At 41.6% G+C, this 17,284-nt stretch overlaps 1 protein-coding gene across 1 annotated transcript in view; it reads left to right on the forward strand.

The window, feature by feature from the left end:
- Positions 1–16,994, forward strand: part of DNER (delta/notch like EGF repeat containing) — a 234,775-nt gene extending 217,781 nt beyond the window's left edge. The window contains exons 12-13 of the mRNA XM_006141980.1: positions 8,618–8,864; positions 15,975–16,994. Of these exons, the coding sequence (XP_006142042.1) occupies positions 8,618–8,864; positions 15,975–16,086 (359 nt within the window). The 3' untranslated portion in view covers positions 16,087–16,994. The remainder of the gene's footprint in view (positions 1–8,617; positions 8,865–15,974) is intronic.
- Positions 16,995–17,284: the final 290 nt, after the last annotated feature.

Consider the following 17,284-nt stretch of genomic DNA (forward strand, 5'->3'; position numbering starts at 1 on the left):
CATTCATTTGATAGAGCCCTCATGACCTAAATTACTTCCCTAAGGCCTCGCCTCTTAAAACTGTCGCCTGGTGACAAGGCTTCAACTTACCAGTTTGGGGGGCACACATACATTCAGAGCACAATAGCATTTTGTGTATTCTTGTGTGAGAATATCAGTAAAATAAATGATCAAAAATGGAATTGCCACATGAAAGGGTCTTTGTATTTAGTGTTTCGATTTCTGCATGGTTACTATTTTAATTTTTCATGAGTCATTTTTTACACATATTTATCTCCTTCAACATTAAACATTTCATTATATTGTGCATGTTTATTAATAGCTCTACTAGTCTCCTTTTGAAATATGCATTACATTGTCCATTTTTCTCTGCTATGATATTCTAGTCCATGATTTTGGTTAATTGCTATCATTTTAATTTTTGGTGAGTCTTTATTTATACATTTGCTTTTTGCCTTTAAAAATTTTCCCCCTGGAAGTAATGGTATTGGGACTCATTTTCAAGGGTGATTTGCAAATTCCAATTACTCTATAATTACTTTATTAAATGCTTTGTTTGAACCTCAAGAACGCATCTTCACTTACTTCTTAGGAAATGATTTTGGCTTACTGTGGGGAATGCAGCCTGAAAACAACAACAACAAAAAACGCTTCTCTGGAGTTCTGTGGTTGAAAACTCAATTCTGTGAGTTGAGATGGTCTTAAACCCCAGCCCAGGTACTTACTCCTGAGATCCCTGAGCCTCAGGCATTGGCAAACTGACTAAAAAAGGGTAAATAATGCATCTCAATGCCGATATTAATAAGTGCTCAGTAAATGTTGCCTTAACTATTATTATTATTGGCTTCTCATTCTTTTTGAGCAACTAACAGCTTCTGGGTGCTGGCTCAAAATGAAATTGCTTTGCTCTGGCAAAATATTGATAAATTAGTTGCTTTTAAATTAGTAACTGCTATTTTCTGTAAGTACAGAATATTTTAGGATAGGAAGGTATTATTATTCATATAATCAGGCTTGACTTTTCCATTCCAAAGTAAATAGCCCATGAGGAGAATCTTTCCATCCTCCCTGTTGGAAGAATACTGACATTTATATATAGCACAGGGGAAGGTCTTTGAACTATACCCCACAGTAGGCAATATATTTTACAGTTGATGCTGCATATAGCACACAGATTAACATAGATACAAATGCACGGAACATAAAATAACACCTTTGCAAGTGTGACATACTCTGATACAGTTTTCTTTTTTTTTTTTTTACTTGCTAGAGGGCACATATACTCACCAGAGAGACAAAGAGAGAGAGGGAATGCGAGAAAGCATCCTTCATGGGGAATGGTCATACTGCAGGCCCTTCTCCTCCATTCTCCCTCCTTTTGGGATTTTGAGCACACAAATGCCAAAATCCCAGCACCCCAGATGTTTCTCAAATCACCAGGTCTAGGACTCAAACAGCACCATTGACCATATAGGATTCTGCCACCTTGGCCACCACGCCACAGGCTAGCCCTTCTGATTTTTTTTTTTTTTTAAATTGTGAAAGGGTACATGAACTCACTAGAGAGAGACAGAGAGGGAAACAGAAGCATCCCCAGTGGGGTGTGCTCATTGCTTATGAGCAATTCCTTATCTATTTCTTCATCCCCTTGGGATTTTGGGTACACACAGGCTTGACATGTTTCTCCAACTGTTAGGGCCTGGCTTCAAACCGTGACTCATCATATGGAATCTGCCTCACTTAACCACTAGGCTATGAAGCTGATACTATTGTTTTTTTTTTTTTTTTCTGAGAGGTTTTTGCTATAGGGCATGTGTGCTTGCTGGAAAGACAGAGAGACAGAAAGTAAGAAATCACCCCCCGGGGGAATGGCCATGCCTCAATCCCTTCTCCTCCATTCTCCTCTCAGGATCTTGGGAACACATGCACACGCGCCTGGCGTGAGTTTAAGCCACCGGGTCTGGGACTCGAACGGTGGTTGACTACATGGGAGTCCAGCGACATAGCTATTATGTTAACTGCTGGCCCTCTGATACTCTCTTTTTAAAATGTGGGTCTGGCCCCTATACATTGATGATCAACATCTGCAGTTTAGAAAACACTGATTGTCAATTTAAATGTGTCTCTGTAGAACCAGAGTACCTGGATTTAAACCCAGGATCTGCTACTTACAATGTATATAACCCTGGGCAAGTTATTTTCCTCTTAGAACCTCAGTTACAGGACCAGCAGCTGGCGTAATGATTATGTCACTGGACTCGCGCATAATTGATTGCCTTTTGAGTCTCAGACCTCGTGGCTTAAAACTCATGCCAGGAACCAGCAGATAGTATAATGGTTATGTGGCTGGACTCCCATGTAGTCGACTGAGGATTGAGCCCTGGATCCAGTGGCTTAAAACTCATGCTGGCGTGTGTGCCCAAAATCCCAAGAGGAGAATGGAAGAGAAGGGATTTCAATATGACCATCCCCCCAGGTGTGATTTCTCACTTTCTGTCTCTCTGTCTCTCTCTCTTTGTCTCTCCGGTGAGTACACACACCTATAGATTTTTAAGAAATCTTTCTTAAAAATAAACAAACAAAAAACAAACAAAAACTCATGCCAGGTGTGTGTGTGTATGTGTGTGTGTGTGTGTGTGTGTGTGTTCGTGTGAGCACTCGAAATCCAGAAGGGAGAATGGAGAAGGGATTGTGGCATGGTCATTCCCCTGGGGGAGGGGTGATTTCTCACTTTCTGTCTTTCTGTCTCTCTGGTGAGCACATGCATCCCATGGCAAAAATCTCCCTAGTAAAAGGGAAAAGGAATCTTAGTTGTTTCCTATATAAAATAAAGATAATAACAGTATCTACTTCATAGCATTATAGGAAGAATAAATGAGTTAATACCTAAACTGCTTAGAATGTTGTTTGACACATATTGAACTCTCAATAAAGGTCAGCTATTTTATAAGTAAACATCCAAATACAGTGATCTATTTGACACCGCTTAGTGAGTATCTCAAAGGCACCTTCAATATAATAAAAAAACAAATTTAGGGCCAGCAGGTGGTGTGGTGGTTAAGGCAACTGGATTCCCACATGACTGACCATGGTTCAAGTCCTGGCCCTGGTGACTTGAAAATCACACCGGGTGCACGTGTATGTGCGTCCAAATCCCAAGAGGAGAACAGAGATGGGGATGGCAGCAGGGTCATGCCCCCCTCACTTTTTCTCTCTCTGTCTTTTTCATCTCTGGCAAGAACATGTGCCCTATTGCAAAATCTCAGTAAAAAAGTAAATAAACAGAATCAAACTCAAGTTCTTTCACTCAAACCTGGTTGTCTCAAAGTGTCTCCTGTTCGGCTACAGCACCTTTTCCTTCTGGTGATAGAGTCCGGAGACTGAATTCTGTTTCCTGTCTCCCTCCCCTCATTGGCTTGTGCCAGCTGCATTTGGTCTGAGCAACTCCGTCTCTAACATAGGGCTCACATTCCTCCACCTCTCCCTCTCTCCACCTGCACCACTGCAGCTAGGCCACTGCAAACTGCCCTGATAGTGCAGTAGTCTCCAGACAGAAGTCTACCCTCACCCTTCTGTCCTTTCTTCACATGTAGCCAGAAGGGTCTTTTTAAAGTGCAAATCTGAACTTTCAGACCCTCCTTCCCACTGCTTCCATCCCTGGCTGTGCTGAGCTCCTACTAAAATATATAAATGACTAATGAGCAAATTGTGGGACCCGTGGTTGCCCTACCTGCGGGGAGATACCCACTGGGTGCCCTCCCCCTGCTCTCTAATATGCTGCCACATTGTCCTGCTTCCAGTCTCTCCTCCTGCTGGTCTGTTCCCTTTGTATGTCCCACCCTTACCTAGCAGCTCCCTTGGAATTCCCATCTCAAAAGTTCCCCTGACACTCAGATGGAGCATCTACTGTCCTCTCCTGCAACGCCACAGAGAACATCCCTTGTTGACTCAGCATAGCTGTAATTCTACACTTATTTTGTGATCATTTTCTCAATCCCCGTACCCCTCAAAAGATCAGGGGCCCATGAGCTCTCTGCTTTCTCTCACGTTTTCTCCCTAGCATTGTGCCAGGCACAGAGTAGGTGCTTAATTCTTGTGTTGAGTGAAGGGGTCTCGGTGAATAGGATGAGTGCTCTGTCCCTGCCCTTCCCCATTCAGTCCTCTTATGAAGACTAACAGAGGTTGCTACTTTTTCCAGTCTCATTGGCTGCTCTGGTTGTCCAGCTCATCGTCAACTATAGACAATGTAAGGTCATTTGAAAGCCATCTTCATGAGTGCTCTAGGCAGCAGGTGGTCCAAAGAATTATTGAGCTAAGTCAAGTCTTCACAGAATCCACTTTCATTCTCTTCAAGTAGCATATGTGGACACATGAAGTAGTCTAGCCCTGTTCAGTTAGGTAAATTAAAAGGCAGATAGAGGCAACATGTTTTAGAATCAATACGTAAATTGACAGAGTCTGTTTCTGGTGGCTCTGGTTTTGTTCTCAGCTTGGTCACTTTCTGCCGGTTTGACCTTTGCTCTAAGTCTGGTCCCTCTATCTACCTCATGGGGTTGTTGAGGGCCAATTGAAATGCTAAACACAAAAGCACTTTGGAAATGACAACACCTTTACAAAATTTAATTTAAACAAAAATGCAAGTGATCCTCAGACCCACAAGTGGGGTGTTTTCCAGGAACAGCTCCTGTGCACGTGTTCCTGGCTGTGCACCTGCTGGGGCTGCTGAGGTCATCTCATCCAGAGTCTTCTAGTCCAGGATTCTTTCCTGTGCCACGCTGTAGCTCACACAGTAGGTGACTCGTGCAGGGGACTCCTGGGATGCAGTGAAGTGACGGCTTATGAGGAGAGCAGCTGGTCTGGGAGATGGTGGTTGTCGCAGCTGATGCAGATAAATTTGCATCCTTCAAACCAAGTGTTGGATTTATTCAGTTCCAGACTGGCTACTAAAGCAGCCACTTTTACTTCTGTCAGAAAGGGTTTAGGTAACCGTAAGGAGGAAGTTAGCTTTACAGAAAAGGGAGGGAAGAGAGAAAAGCAGGGGTTTTAAGCCACAATTTGAGAAAGTTTTCCCAGAAGTCTAAACAGTTTGGAACACAGAGTTTTGAGCGTGAAACAGATGGTCAGAAGTGTGAGTAGCATACGCACTGCAGGTACCAGGAGACTGCACCAAGCACAACACCCAGTGTAGTTGCGTGTTTCTGTGGGGGCTGTGTGGTCACGCACTGCCGCATATACCCAGTGGATGCGATGTGTAGGTTATTTATGTGCTGTTTGTGCACGGACCATGGGAACTCATCAAGAACTCGTGTGATCTTCCGTCGTGACCAGATCTGCAGGAGAAAGTGCTGGCTGTCCTCCTGTGGTTGCTGCTCGAAGGTTACAATATTCTCTGCTAAGCGTTGGACTCCGGCTTACAGCTGAGTTATTTAGGGAATGTTATAATACTTGGAAATCAAGTGAATCACACTTACTTTTTCAGCCAGAAAAGCGAATCCTCTCTGTCATTGTGTGCCAGGCAATGCCAAGTGAAATGGCTGCTGGTTTGGGATTGAGCCTTGATCTTACTCACAAAGCACCGTCCCTCTTCTGTGATGATTATTGATTTGTGGTGATTTAGGTTGCTCTGTCTGCCTTTGTGTAAATTGGCTCAAATGGAGTGGTGAATGTACTAGCAGTTATAGTCTTACTAACTCCATGGGCCCTACCAATTCAGCCAGGCAGACTTGCATGGCAAAACCGGGCTTCAAAGATCTTAGTAAAATATTCAGAACTCAGAGGATCTGGACTCAAACTCAGACGTCATTTTCTTCATTCTTTCTTCTTAGTCTCAGGAACCATCCATATCAGGGATATGGGCCATTTTTCTGTTAGGGTTATAGGAAATGGGTCTGCAAGGGCATCTTACAGGTACCTGTGCTCTTGTTCAGACTGCATGTCTTTGAGGGAAGATTAGCTGACTAAGTGATCCTTGGAAATGTAAGGCTACGATAAGAGTGTGGTATCCACATGCCACAAATACTCTTAGGCAATAGTGAGCAGAGTCTCAGGATTTCACAGGAAGATGGGCTAGGTACTGTTCCCTACCTACAAGTCCCATTTCCATGTACCCAGGGTCCCACCATAAAATAGACGGCCTGGTGAAAGTGAAATCCTGCCCACATTATCTAGACATGTCCATACATAAGCAGATGAGAATGCTTGCCGTATGCTAAACATAAAAATTATACTGTTCTTTCATTCCCTTCCTCTATAAATATAGGTTGGTGCTTTCAGGAAGGACACAGATAAACTCCAAAGCTAGATAATCTTCAGTTTTGGAGCATATGTCTCAGAGGGCCGCATCCTCCTATTTATTTTTCTCACCTTAAGCATGGCAGTTGATCTTCCTTAGGGACCATCTATCTGTTCCCAACAGTGACTGTTTTCCTTTTTTTTAAATTTTTTTTTAAAAATTTATTTTTACAGTAAGTTAGTGTGGTCTGTATTATTTTCATCTTACAACTGAAGAAACTAAGGCTCAGAAAATTCAAGTAACTGTCAGAGCTGGGATGAAAAGCAAGGTTGGTGTGACTCCAGAGCCCACACTCTTTGCACTCTTATATGCTAGATGATGATCCCATGGGTGTTTTCTTCAAATAGCTATTACCAATTCTTTTTTTTTTTATTGTTAAAGGAATATATTATTGTTTTGAAAAGAGCTGGATAAGACTGAGAAATATAAAGAAGAAAATAACAATCACTTTTTTTTTTTAGAGGTTTTTGCTATAGGGTGCGTGCACTTGCCAGAGAGACAGAGAGACAGAAAGATAGAAAGTGAGAAATCACCCCCCAGGGCGAATGGCCACACCACAATCCCTTCTCCTCCTTTCTCCTCTTGGGATCTTGGGCATGCACGCACACGCACCCGGCGTGAGTTTAAGCCACTGGATCCAGGACTTGAACTGTGGTCGACTACATGGGAGTTCAGCGACATAGCCATTACGCTAATGCTGGTCCCAATAACAATGGCTTCTAATCCTACTTTCCAAAGGTCACTATTGGTAGCATGTTGCTGTCGGGAGGGCTAAGAACTCAAGAACATAAGTCCAGATTTACATCTGATGCACTCATATGAGTGATGTCAGATTCCTGGGCCTACTCTGAAAAGTGGGGCGAGAGAACAACATATCTTCTGGGGGCTATTCTGATTAAAAGAGCTTAGTCTACAGTAAGAAAATACAGTGGTACCAAAAAGTGGTTTATTACCTGTTGATAATAACTTGTATAGTATTCTCAACTGGACTGGTCTGAGATGTATTTCATGTTGGGTAAATTCTTTCTACAAGTTAAATGATGTACAGTGATTGTATATATAAATAATAATAATAATAAAATAAAGAGAAATAAAAATAATATACTTACCATAATCATCACTCTATCCTTCTGAGCTTTTAATGTGTAGATAGATATTTTAAATTTATGCAATTGTAAAAATATTATACCATGGGAGTACATCCTGTTTGGTAACATTCGTATATTCTTTTGCTCTTGAATGAATATCTTTCCATTTCACTAAGTGTTGAGTATTCAGGGTATTCCCTGTTTTTGACTTTTATAAATTTCTCTGTTGTCCACGGGGTAGAGAGAGTATAGGAGTGAGGAAATTTTAGTTATAGCTATAATATATATTTTTAAAGCTATATTTAAAAATCTAGAGCAAAAATGGTCAAGTATTAACACTTATTAACTGAGTGGTGAGTACTTGGGTATCTGTGCTTATTGTCTGAAATTATTTTTTCTTTTTAGGTTTTTGCAATAAGGTGCATGTGTTTGCTGGAGAGAGACTGAGGGACAGTGAGAGGGAAAATGAGAAATCACCCCTTTGAAGGATGACCATGCAGCAATTCTTTCTCCTCCAGTCTCCTCCTGAGATTTTGGGCACACACATATACATGCCTGTTGTGATTTTCAAGTTGCTGAGTTTGGTACTTAAATTATGTTCAGCCATGTCGGAGTCCAACACCGTAACCACCGTGACATCTGCTGGTCCCAATTGTCTGAATCTTTTTCTAAATGTATAACAGTTAATAATTTAATATTTAAAAATTATGATACTAAAATGAAAATCTTTCTCTACAGGACTTTGTGCACATACAGAGGTACTTCCCCAGCATGAATACTAAAATGAGACTATCTGGATTAAAGTATGTGCCAATTAGCTCATGAAAAGGGCTATGTGTCAATAGATACTCTCCATTTTGGTGTACCCTTGTTGACTATAGTTATCTTACTTTTAACCAATATTTGGGAGCTGATGGAGAAATTGCATTTTCTTTTATTATGATAAAGTTTAATTGTTTTATATTTGAATTTATTTGATGAATTCCTCTTTAGGTCCCTTGCCCATTATTCTGTGGGCTATTCCTGGATTTTTCCTAATGATTTTTTAAGAGCACTTATATATTAAAGATATTAGCCCCCAGTCTGGATTTGCCATGGAAAAGAATTCTCTCCAGTGTGTATGGCCTTTAATCATTAAATTACCTTTGTGAGAATGATATGGCCTTTAATCATTAAATTACCTTTGTGAGACCTTCACATTCCTAAGGGCAACTCATTTGCTTGTGTCTACCTTCAGACCTCCAGTGGAAGTCTGGGCACATGGCAGAGAGTCTCACCAACATGCCCCGGCACTCCCTCTACATCATCATTGGAGCCCTCTGCGTTGCCTTCATCCTGATGCTGATCATCCTGATCGTGGGGATTTGCCGCATCAGCCGCATTGAGTACCAGGGCTCTTCCAGGCCAGCCTACGAGGAGTTCTACAACTGTCGCAGCATTGACAGCGAGTTCAGCAACGCCATCGCTTCCATCCGTCATGCCAGGTGGGCTAATGCAGGCAGAGGAGGAGGAGAAGGCGGAGGGGGAAGGGAGACTCTGCTTTCCCATGTACATTCCTGATACCAGGGTTATACTAGAAATATAATCCAAAGAGAAGATATTATAGAAGAAAATGCAATTTCAACATAGTACTAGGGGATGGATCACTAGGTCACTTTATAAGCAAACTTCTTTCTATTTGTTGCTAACTCTTTGTTTCATTTAAATTGAATACATTTATTCAGTTAATTGATGTTGATATGTGACTATAAATATCTACATTTTAGAAAAACTTTGTTAGATGATGCATGTCCTTACTGGAGAGAGACAGAGAGAAAAAGATGAAAAGTACAAAAGCACCCTTCCATGGGAGATGGCAATGCCACAATCCCTTCTCCATTTCTCCTTTCAGGATCGTGAGCACACATGCACATTGCCCAGAATCTTTTTCAAGCTACCTGGTCTGGGACTTGAGCTGCATAGTCAGCCATGTGGGATCTGGCCACCTTACTACCACACCATGAGCTGGCCCAGTATCTAAATATTAGTCACTATATATTGAAACTTTTTTTATGATTTCTTTTTGGAATGCCTTTATGATTAGAATGTTGCTCTTCAAACAGCCAACATGGATATAAGTGATTGTGTGTGATTCAAGGGCCTACAGAAAGAACGATAAGCAGCCGTCATTCTATGTTGCAGTTCCTATTGTATAAAGCACTGTCCTTTCCTGGACTCTTGGAAAGACAAGGACTTAGTGTGATATTATAGAAAGAGCCTAAATTATGATGCCTCAGGGACAGTATTGTCTTAACTGCTTCATTACCTGATTCTCTATTTTAGGCAAATCATTTACCCTTCCACAGTTATATCTCTCTCCAGCTGTGGAGAGGGATAATTCAACTCCCATATAGATTTACCATAGTCACAACAAACTACAAATATTAAAGGGTTGTATAAACAGATAACTGCACACTTACTTCACTACACCTATTATATAATACTAAAAAAATCAGCTAATGTAACATTTCAGTAACTTTTGCTAAGAGTACTTTTTCCACAAATAACAGCAATATTGTTTGTTAACATAAGCCATATTTTCTTATAGTTGCTGAAATAATCTAAAGCACACAATTCCAAAAGCCAGTATGCTGTAGTAAAAGAGTGGAATATGGGGGTCCATTAGGTGGCATAGCAGTTGTGTTGCTGGAGTCTCATATGGCTGACTGAGGTTTGAGTCCCAGACCCAGTGACTTGAAAATCATGCTCTGCATGTGTGCGTGCATGCCCAAGATCCCAGGAGGAAGATGGAGGAGAATAGATTGAGGAGTGGCCATCCCCTTTAGGGGGTAATTTTTCACTTTCTTTTTCACTGTCTCTGTCTCTGTCTCTCTCTGGTGAGCTCATGTACCCTAAGACAAAAAATACTCTTTTAAAAAAATGTGGGCTATGCTTGGTGTCTTAAGATTGGGCCTTGGGGTCAGCAGATGTCATGGCAGGGAAGGCACTGGATTCCCACATGGCCAACCACAATTTGAGTCCCAGACTTGGCAGCTAGAAAATCACACTGGGCACATGTGTGTATGTGTGCCCAAAATCCTGAGAGGAGAATGGAGAAAGATTTGCAGTGTGGTTTTCCCCATAGGGTGTGATTTCTCACTTTCCCTCTCTCTGTCTTTCTCTGATAAGTGCAAGTGCCTTATGCCAAAAACATGAGAAGCAAAAAAGGTTGGGCTCAAGGGAATTGTTAACTGTGTGAACTTTTTGGGATAACATATCCTTGTATTGCTCAACACACAAGTAGACTCAAATTCTGTCTGGATGATATAGAAGCTACAAGATTAGAAAAATTCACTTTCTCCAAAATAAATTCCTCTCCCCCAAATCCAAGCCTTAGATCTTGTAACGATCTTCTCATTCCAATAGAAGCAGAAGCCAGACCCTGTTTTCCAGGGAGCCGGTGGAAATGAGCATGTAGGAGTCCCTGCCCCATGCCTGGATGAAGGTGGCTCCCAGTCTCACTTCTGGAAAGCTGAGGGAGAGGAGTTCAACCCTTGTCCTGGTCAGGCTATGCCCCGCTGCTTACCTAACTCTCTTCTTTCAGAGCCAACTCTAGTAACTCAGCTCCTAGAAGTCCTTAGTTATTTATTTGTGTCTATTCCAGTACCCTGTAAATAAAGAGAAGTGGCTTTTATTTCTGACCCACATGGGTCCTGGCACATAGTACATCTCATTAAAATCTGAGGTCTGAAATGAATGGATGACCTCAGATAGGGGTCATGCTAGGATGATGTCTTGACTTGCTTAAGAGCAAGATTCATCCCAACTCAGTAAGTGAGTCTTCCTTAGGGCAGTATTTTCAGTGTCCTAAAATCACTGGATTGGAGGTAGAGAAGGTAAAAAGAAGTAAACTGTCAGGTTTCTTTGGTGCTTATAAGTTCTCTCTCCTTTCTGTTCCTCCAGGGGCTTAGTTTACCATAAGGAGGTGGGGTCTACGACTTGTTTCTTCAGTGTCCTTGGAAGCCTACAAAATCAGCTTCCCTCCACCCCCTGAGGCATCCATGGCTAAGATCCATTAGGGCTCAAGAGGAGGAGTATTTTACTTTAGTTCCAGAATAGTCTAAGATAGATTCTTCTGATCCTCCTGCTCCTGCAGCCCACTGGAAGGATATTTAACGGAATACCCTTGGAAGGAAAGAATAAACTTGATAGCGCTCATGTGGTGCTATTTTTTATCAGAAATGTTGACTGCAGAATTCTGAACCAACAAGCTCTTATAGGCACTGGTGACTGCAGATGGAACTATTGACATTAAAAAAATACCTTTCCAAATATTTGGGATCCAAGAAAACTTAACTTTTAAACGTTTATTTAGCTATGACCTGTGGCTTCGGCAGTGTGGCTTTGGGGGACCACGGCCAGGTCTCTGGCTCATCAGCCTACTTTGCTCCCTTGTCCTGAAAGCCCTAGAAAGGCACTGGCAGAAACTCAGTCCTTTTGATGTTACTCTCTCCCTGGTTTTCAGCAGGCAGCAGCCTGTAGCTAATGCCCATTTCACGGGCTGTCTCCCTGCTGCTAGCCTGGAGGTGACACTGGATCAGAATGGCTGCAGTCCAACGGCCACGCAGATGCATTCTGAGTGGGTCACCTGAGACATTCACAGGGACTGAGGAAATGTCTGGTGATTCTGATGTCAGTAATCACCTGGTGTTGGTGCCAGGGTGAAAGGAGACCTTTCTCTTTTCATCATCCCAAGTGTCTTCTGGTCCACGGGTGCTCTGCTTACACATAGGCAGGAGAATGTTAGCCACCAACTAGCAGGAATTGGAATCGTGGCTCTCCAAGGCCTGGTGCAATTGCTCCCTACTCTACCAGCCAGCAGTGTCAGATGACAGAAAACAGAAAAAGGAAAGGTCTGAAAGGACATGCCCGCTCTTCTCCAAATAGCTCAGAGCCTCTCAACCTGGGCCTTTCTCAAGAACAGATCCATCTGACATTTGTGGTATTGTTTTAGTTGTTGATTTAAAGGGATTTGTTATTTTTTTTAAAAAAAGAATAAAAACTTCTGCAATAAAATAGGCAACCTTTTATATTGGCTTATTTATTTATTTATTTGTGAGATTTTTTTTTTTGCTCTAGGGTGCATGTGTTCACAGGAGAGGATAGAGAGACAGAAACAAAGAAATAATTTCCTCTTCTCCTCCTGTCCGGGGTGGGGGGATAGCCACACTGCAATCCATTCTCCTTCATTCTCCTCTTGGGATTTTGAGCAGGCAGGCACACATGCCCGGCATGAGTTTCAAGCTGCCAGGTCTGAGATTCAAACAGTGGTTGATTATGTGGGAGTCCAGTGCCTTCGCCTCTATACAACCTGCTGGCCCCTACTTGGCTTATTGCCTGTGAGTTTCAAATGGGAAGCTGTAGGTGTCTGCTTGTTAATTTTGTAACACCCACCCATTCTGAGAAGCAAAGGAGAGATGAGGGGCATTCATGTTTTCAGTAGGTATGAATGCATTCGTTTAACAACAGCCCTGAGTCTGTCACTGTGGGAGGTACAAGAGACCCAAGCAAAGTCTTGTTTCATTTTATTAGGTGTTTAAAAACCTGTGGTGATTCTGCACAGTAAGCCATTTTAGCTCTTATATGGTAGATACCGCACTGGGTAGAGACCTCCGTAACTCATCTGAGGAATCTGAACAGGAGCCAGTAAATCCAAGTACAGGGGTTCCAGCTCCAACCCTGCTCATTTCCTGGTCTAGTGCTGGAGGTGGGGTTACTCTTACTTTCACCAGGTTATCTTCGTGACCTGCATTATACTTTATGATCCATATCGGTTTGTAGCTAACTCCATTCACGCCATGCCACACAGCTGAGTTAGCAGTGATTGCTTGTTCTTCGCACTACTCTGGAGAAGCAGGAGTGCACAAGGCTTGCCTTGGGTGGGCTCAGCCTTGCCTTGCATACACCGTGCTTCACGGGTCTGTGACACCCATCCACACCCTGCCTTGTGTGTACCCAGCTCCCTGGTGGCAACTTTTAAGTTTACAGCCCTTTGAAGTATAACTTGTTAATGGATTGAATTAATGGATGGGGGACATTTAACTTCCTAGCTTTTGCAGAAACAGAGTCTTCTTTAAACTATGAAATTATATTTATGAAATGTGTATTTTCAAAGTTTTAGCTGGAAACCTATGGCTGCCAAGGTAGGGTATAGAGAGCTTTTCACCGGGTTGTTGATGTTTTGGTTTGCTAAATTAGTAGTATTATTTTATGACCAGGGCATCTAGCTATTTCATGAGAAATATATTGTCAAAATATTTACATATAAATGGGACCTCTGAAATTTTCAGACTTGAGAGAAAGTGTAAGATCCAATGGGCTTTTGCACCCTCGACACATTTTATACTGTTGGGTTTTGAAGGCCTCATTCAATTTGGAGAAACAGATTCTTGTAATCTGACCCGTATCCATGCCCGCACAATCCTGGACCTTCCAGGAGGCTTCACCTTTTAGAAACAATTTCACCGAAGCCTTTTTGAAAACTGCAGTAATAGCTGTGGATTTCCTGGGGGACAGACTCTGCTTTCACTCTAACTGCACTAGTTTGGTGCCCATCTGGCATGGTTTACGCCTTTGTGCTCTTAAAGGTCAGTAAATCTTGAACTAATTAGAATAGCAGGATGATGAATGCTTAAAAATAAAAGATCATATGAAGAATGTACTATTTTCTCATTTCCCACTTGATTCTACTTGTTATCCCTATGTGTGAGAAGGCAGTCTTTCAAAAAATATCAAAGGAGGAAATAGGTAAGGACAGGTGGGACAAGAGCCATGGTAACTAAACCCCTCTGATTCCTAGGGGCTCCACCCCACTAACCTTTTAAAATTTAAGGTTCTTTAAAATTCCTTTGTAATGAGGCCTGCTGGTCTTAAGACAGGTAAAAAAGGTTGCCTATGAAAAGGAGAGGCAATGGTGGGGTTGTGTTAAGATTGTTTAAATAGCGTTGCACTCCAGAGGTTTTAAGGAAGGTAAGGTCTTGGATGGGAAGAGACCACCCAAGTTGAATTGGCTTTATTTTAGTAACTGCTATCTTAAGACCAATTTGGCAGGAAGTCCTGGAATTAGGTTTTGACTGAGTATTGGTTCTGCTGAGAGGGGATTTCATGTATATGAACTGTGGAGACAGTGGCTTTGTGCTTAGAGGACAGCTATGGCTTCTGTATGTGTGTGGTTGGGAGGTCAAAGGTGAATGGGATTCAAAATTTGCAATGATTTCCTCTCTCTGCCCTTCTTGTGATGGGATCTTGGATGACTGCTGAGTCCTCACAGTTTATCCCCTGAAAGTCCCACAGGAAAGACTGTCGGCTCCCAGCCCTGCCATTCTGTATTCCAGGCACCAGAGTGGATGCAAAATAAACTTGTCTCTCCAAATATTTATGGGTCTCAGAAGAAAAAGACAAATCGATACACGTTTTCTTAAAACCTATTCTTGAGCTGTCATGCTTGACTGCTTTGCCAGGATTTAACCTAGAAGCTTCAACATTGATTTGGGCTCTATGTTTTGTGAAATTCTTTTTTTTTTCCCTACTACACCAACGATGTATATTTCTACACATAGCAACAAAAGAAAGCCAAGTCAAATCAAGTAAAGCAAAGAAATTTTTTGAGCTAGCATATAGGACAATCCCTCAGTCATCACAAAATCCAAGTTGCCCTAGATACTAATAGGTGCCAACATGTTACGTATTTAAGGATGATTTTAAAGGCAATAGCCACAAAAGGGAGTGGGGCATAACAAGGAGTCATATACAGCAGGGATTGGCCAAATTGTATACAAGGGCACAGGATGACTGCCTGATCACCTGGAGTCCACTTGCTTAAGCTTAAACTAAGCGTGGAGACAGTGAGTCTGGAAGTTAAAGGGGAAATGAATTTGGGCAACAAGGATGCTCTTACTATTTACTTTATTATTACTATTATTATTTTTAAGTTTGCTATATGGTATGTGCACTCACGAGAGAGAGAGAGAAAGAGAGAGAGAGAGAGAGAGAGTAGGAAAGCAAGCTACCAGGTCCAAGACTCAAACCACAATGGGCCATGTGGGAATCCAGTGCCCTAACCACCATGCCACCTGCTGGCTCCAAGGATGTTCATAAAACAGAATGTCCAGGGAGTCCAGGTGGCATCTTGAGTTGCTTAAGGGGCACATACCTAAGAAAGCCAAGAGATGTGACAAGTTTTATTTCTTTACAGTGCTGACGCAGGTAGACTGCAATCTCCTATTTATAGGAAAAACCGGTCTGTTTGGGGATTTATCAGCTTCTTCAATGTTCCTGTTTGGTGATTTGGCATTTTAGATGAGTGACTCCATTTTGGTCTGGTGTCTCAAGGCCTAGAGCAGGAGCTTAGACTGAAACAATGGCCTTCTATCATTTGTACTGAGCAGCATTCAATTTTAGTATCAGGATGTGTTAAATTTGTGTACTTGTTAGAGAATGTATTTTTTAGAGTATTATTATGGCTCCATTTGAATCTTGAATATAAGTTATTCTCACCACGGGGACTTAAGATTCCATCTTGATCTAACTATTCTTTTCTCTCTCTGTGGTTTCAGATTTGGAAAGAAGTCCCGGCCTGCAATGTATGACGTGACCCCCATTGCCTATGAAGATTACAGTCCCGATGACAAACCCTTGGTCACACTGATTAAAACAAAAGATTTGTAATCTTTTTTTTTTTTTTTGGATTATTTTTCAAAAAGATGGGATACTTACCCTCATTTAAATATTTTTAAGAAGATAAAAAGCTTAAGGAATTTAAAATGGTAGCTGCTCAAGAGTTTTCAGTAGAATATTTAAGAACTAATTTTCTGCAGCTTTTAGTTTGAAAAAAATATTTTAAAAACAGAATTTGTGAAATTCATAGACTACGTTTTAATGTCCTTTCGGCTCTTTAAACTGTACGCTTCTACTAGTGCGTGCTCTTTCCATTGTAGACACTATCACAAAACCCAGATTAATTTCTGTGGTTGTTACAGAATAAGTCTAGTCAAGGAGAAGTTTCTATTTGATGTGTGAGTGCTGGCTTTCTGAGTAGAGTTAGGAAAAACATGTAGAGTATGATGCATAATAACCGTATACCTGTTACTTAAAAAGAAGTCTGAATTGTTTGTTTTGTGAAAAAAGAAACTAGTTAAACTTACTATTCCTAACCTGAATGAAATTAGCCTTTGCCTTATTCTGTGCATGGGTAATTTATTTCTGCACTGTTTGGTTGAACTTTGCAGAAACATTCTTTCGAGTTTGTTTTTGTCATTTTCGTAACAGTTGTGGAAGTAGACCTGTAGGTCATACCTAATAAAGAGGCTCAGCAAGGGGAATTATGATCAGTTTGCATCTCTATTTTTCTTATAAGTCAAGATTTCTCTATTGTGAGTAAATTAACTTTCCGTTTGAGGTGTTTGTTGCTAAGAGGTAGTAAGTGTAAGAGAGTACTGGTTCCTTCCGTAGTGAGTATTGCTCATAGTGCATCTTTATTTATATCCAGGACATTTCCGTGGCTGTATTTGATTGAGATGTGCTTCTTCTGATTCTTGCTAATTTCAAAGAATACTGAATAAATGTTATCAAGTCAAGGCTGTACTCGTGTCTTTTGTTGTTTTAAAATGATATAAAATGGAGGGCCAGCAGGTGGCATAGTGGTTAAGGCCCTGGACTCCCACATGACTGACTGCTTCAAGTCCTAGACCCAGTGGCTTGAAAATAATGCCAGGCACATGTGCGTGCATGTCCAAAATCCCAGGAGGAGAGCAGAGAAGGAGGGATTATGGTATGGCCATCTAATCTGGGAGGTGATTTCTCACTTTCCCACTCACTCTCTCTGTCTCTCTCCAACTAGTGCATGCACCCTATGGCAAAAACCAAA

Source organism: Tupaia chinensis, unplaced genomic scaffold (assembly GCF_000334495.1).
Source record: "Tupaia chinensis unplaced genomic scaffold, TupChi_1.0 Scaffold000066_1, whole genome shotgun sequence".
NCBI lineage: Eukaryota > Metazoa > Chordata > Mammalia > Scandentia > Tupaiidae > Tupaia > Tupaia belangeri.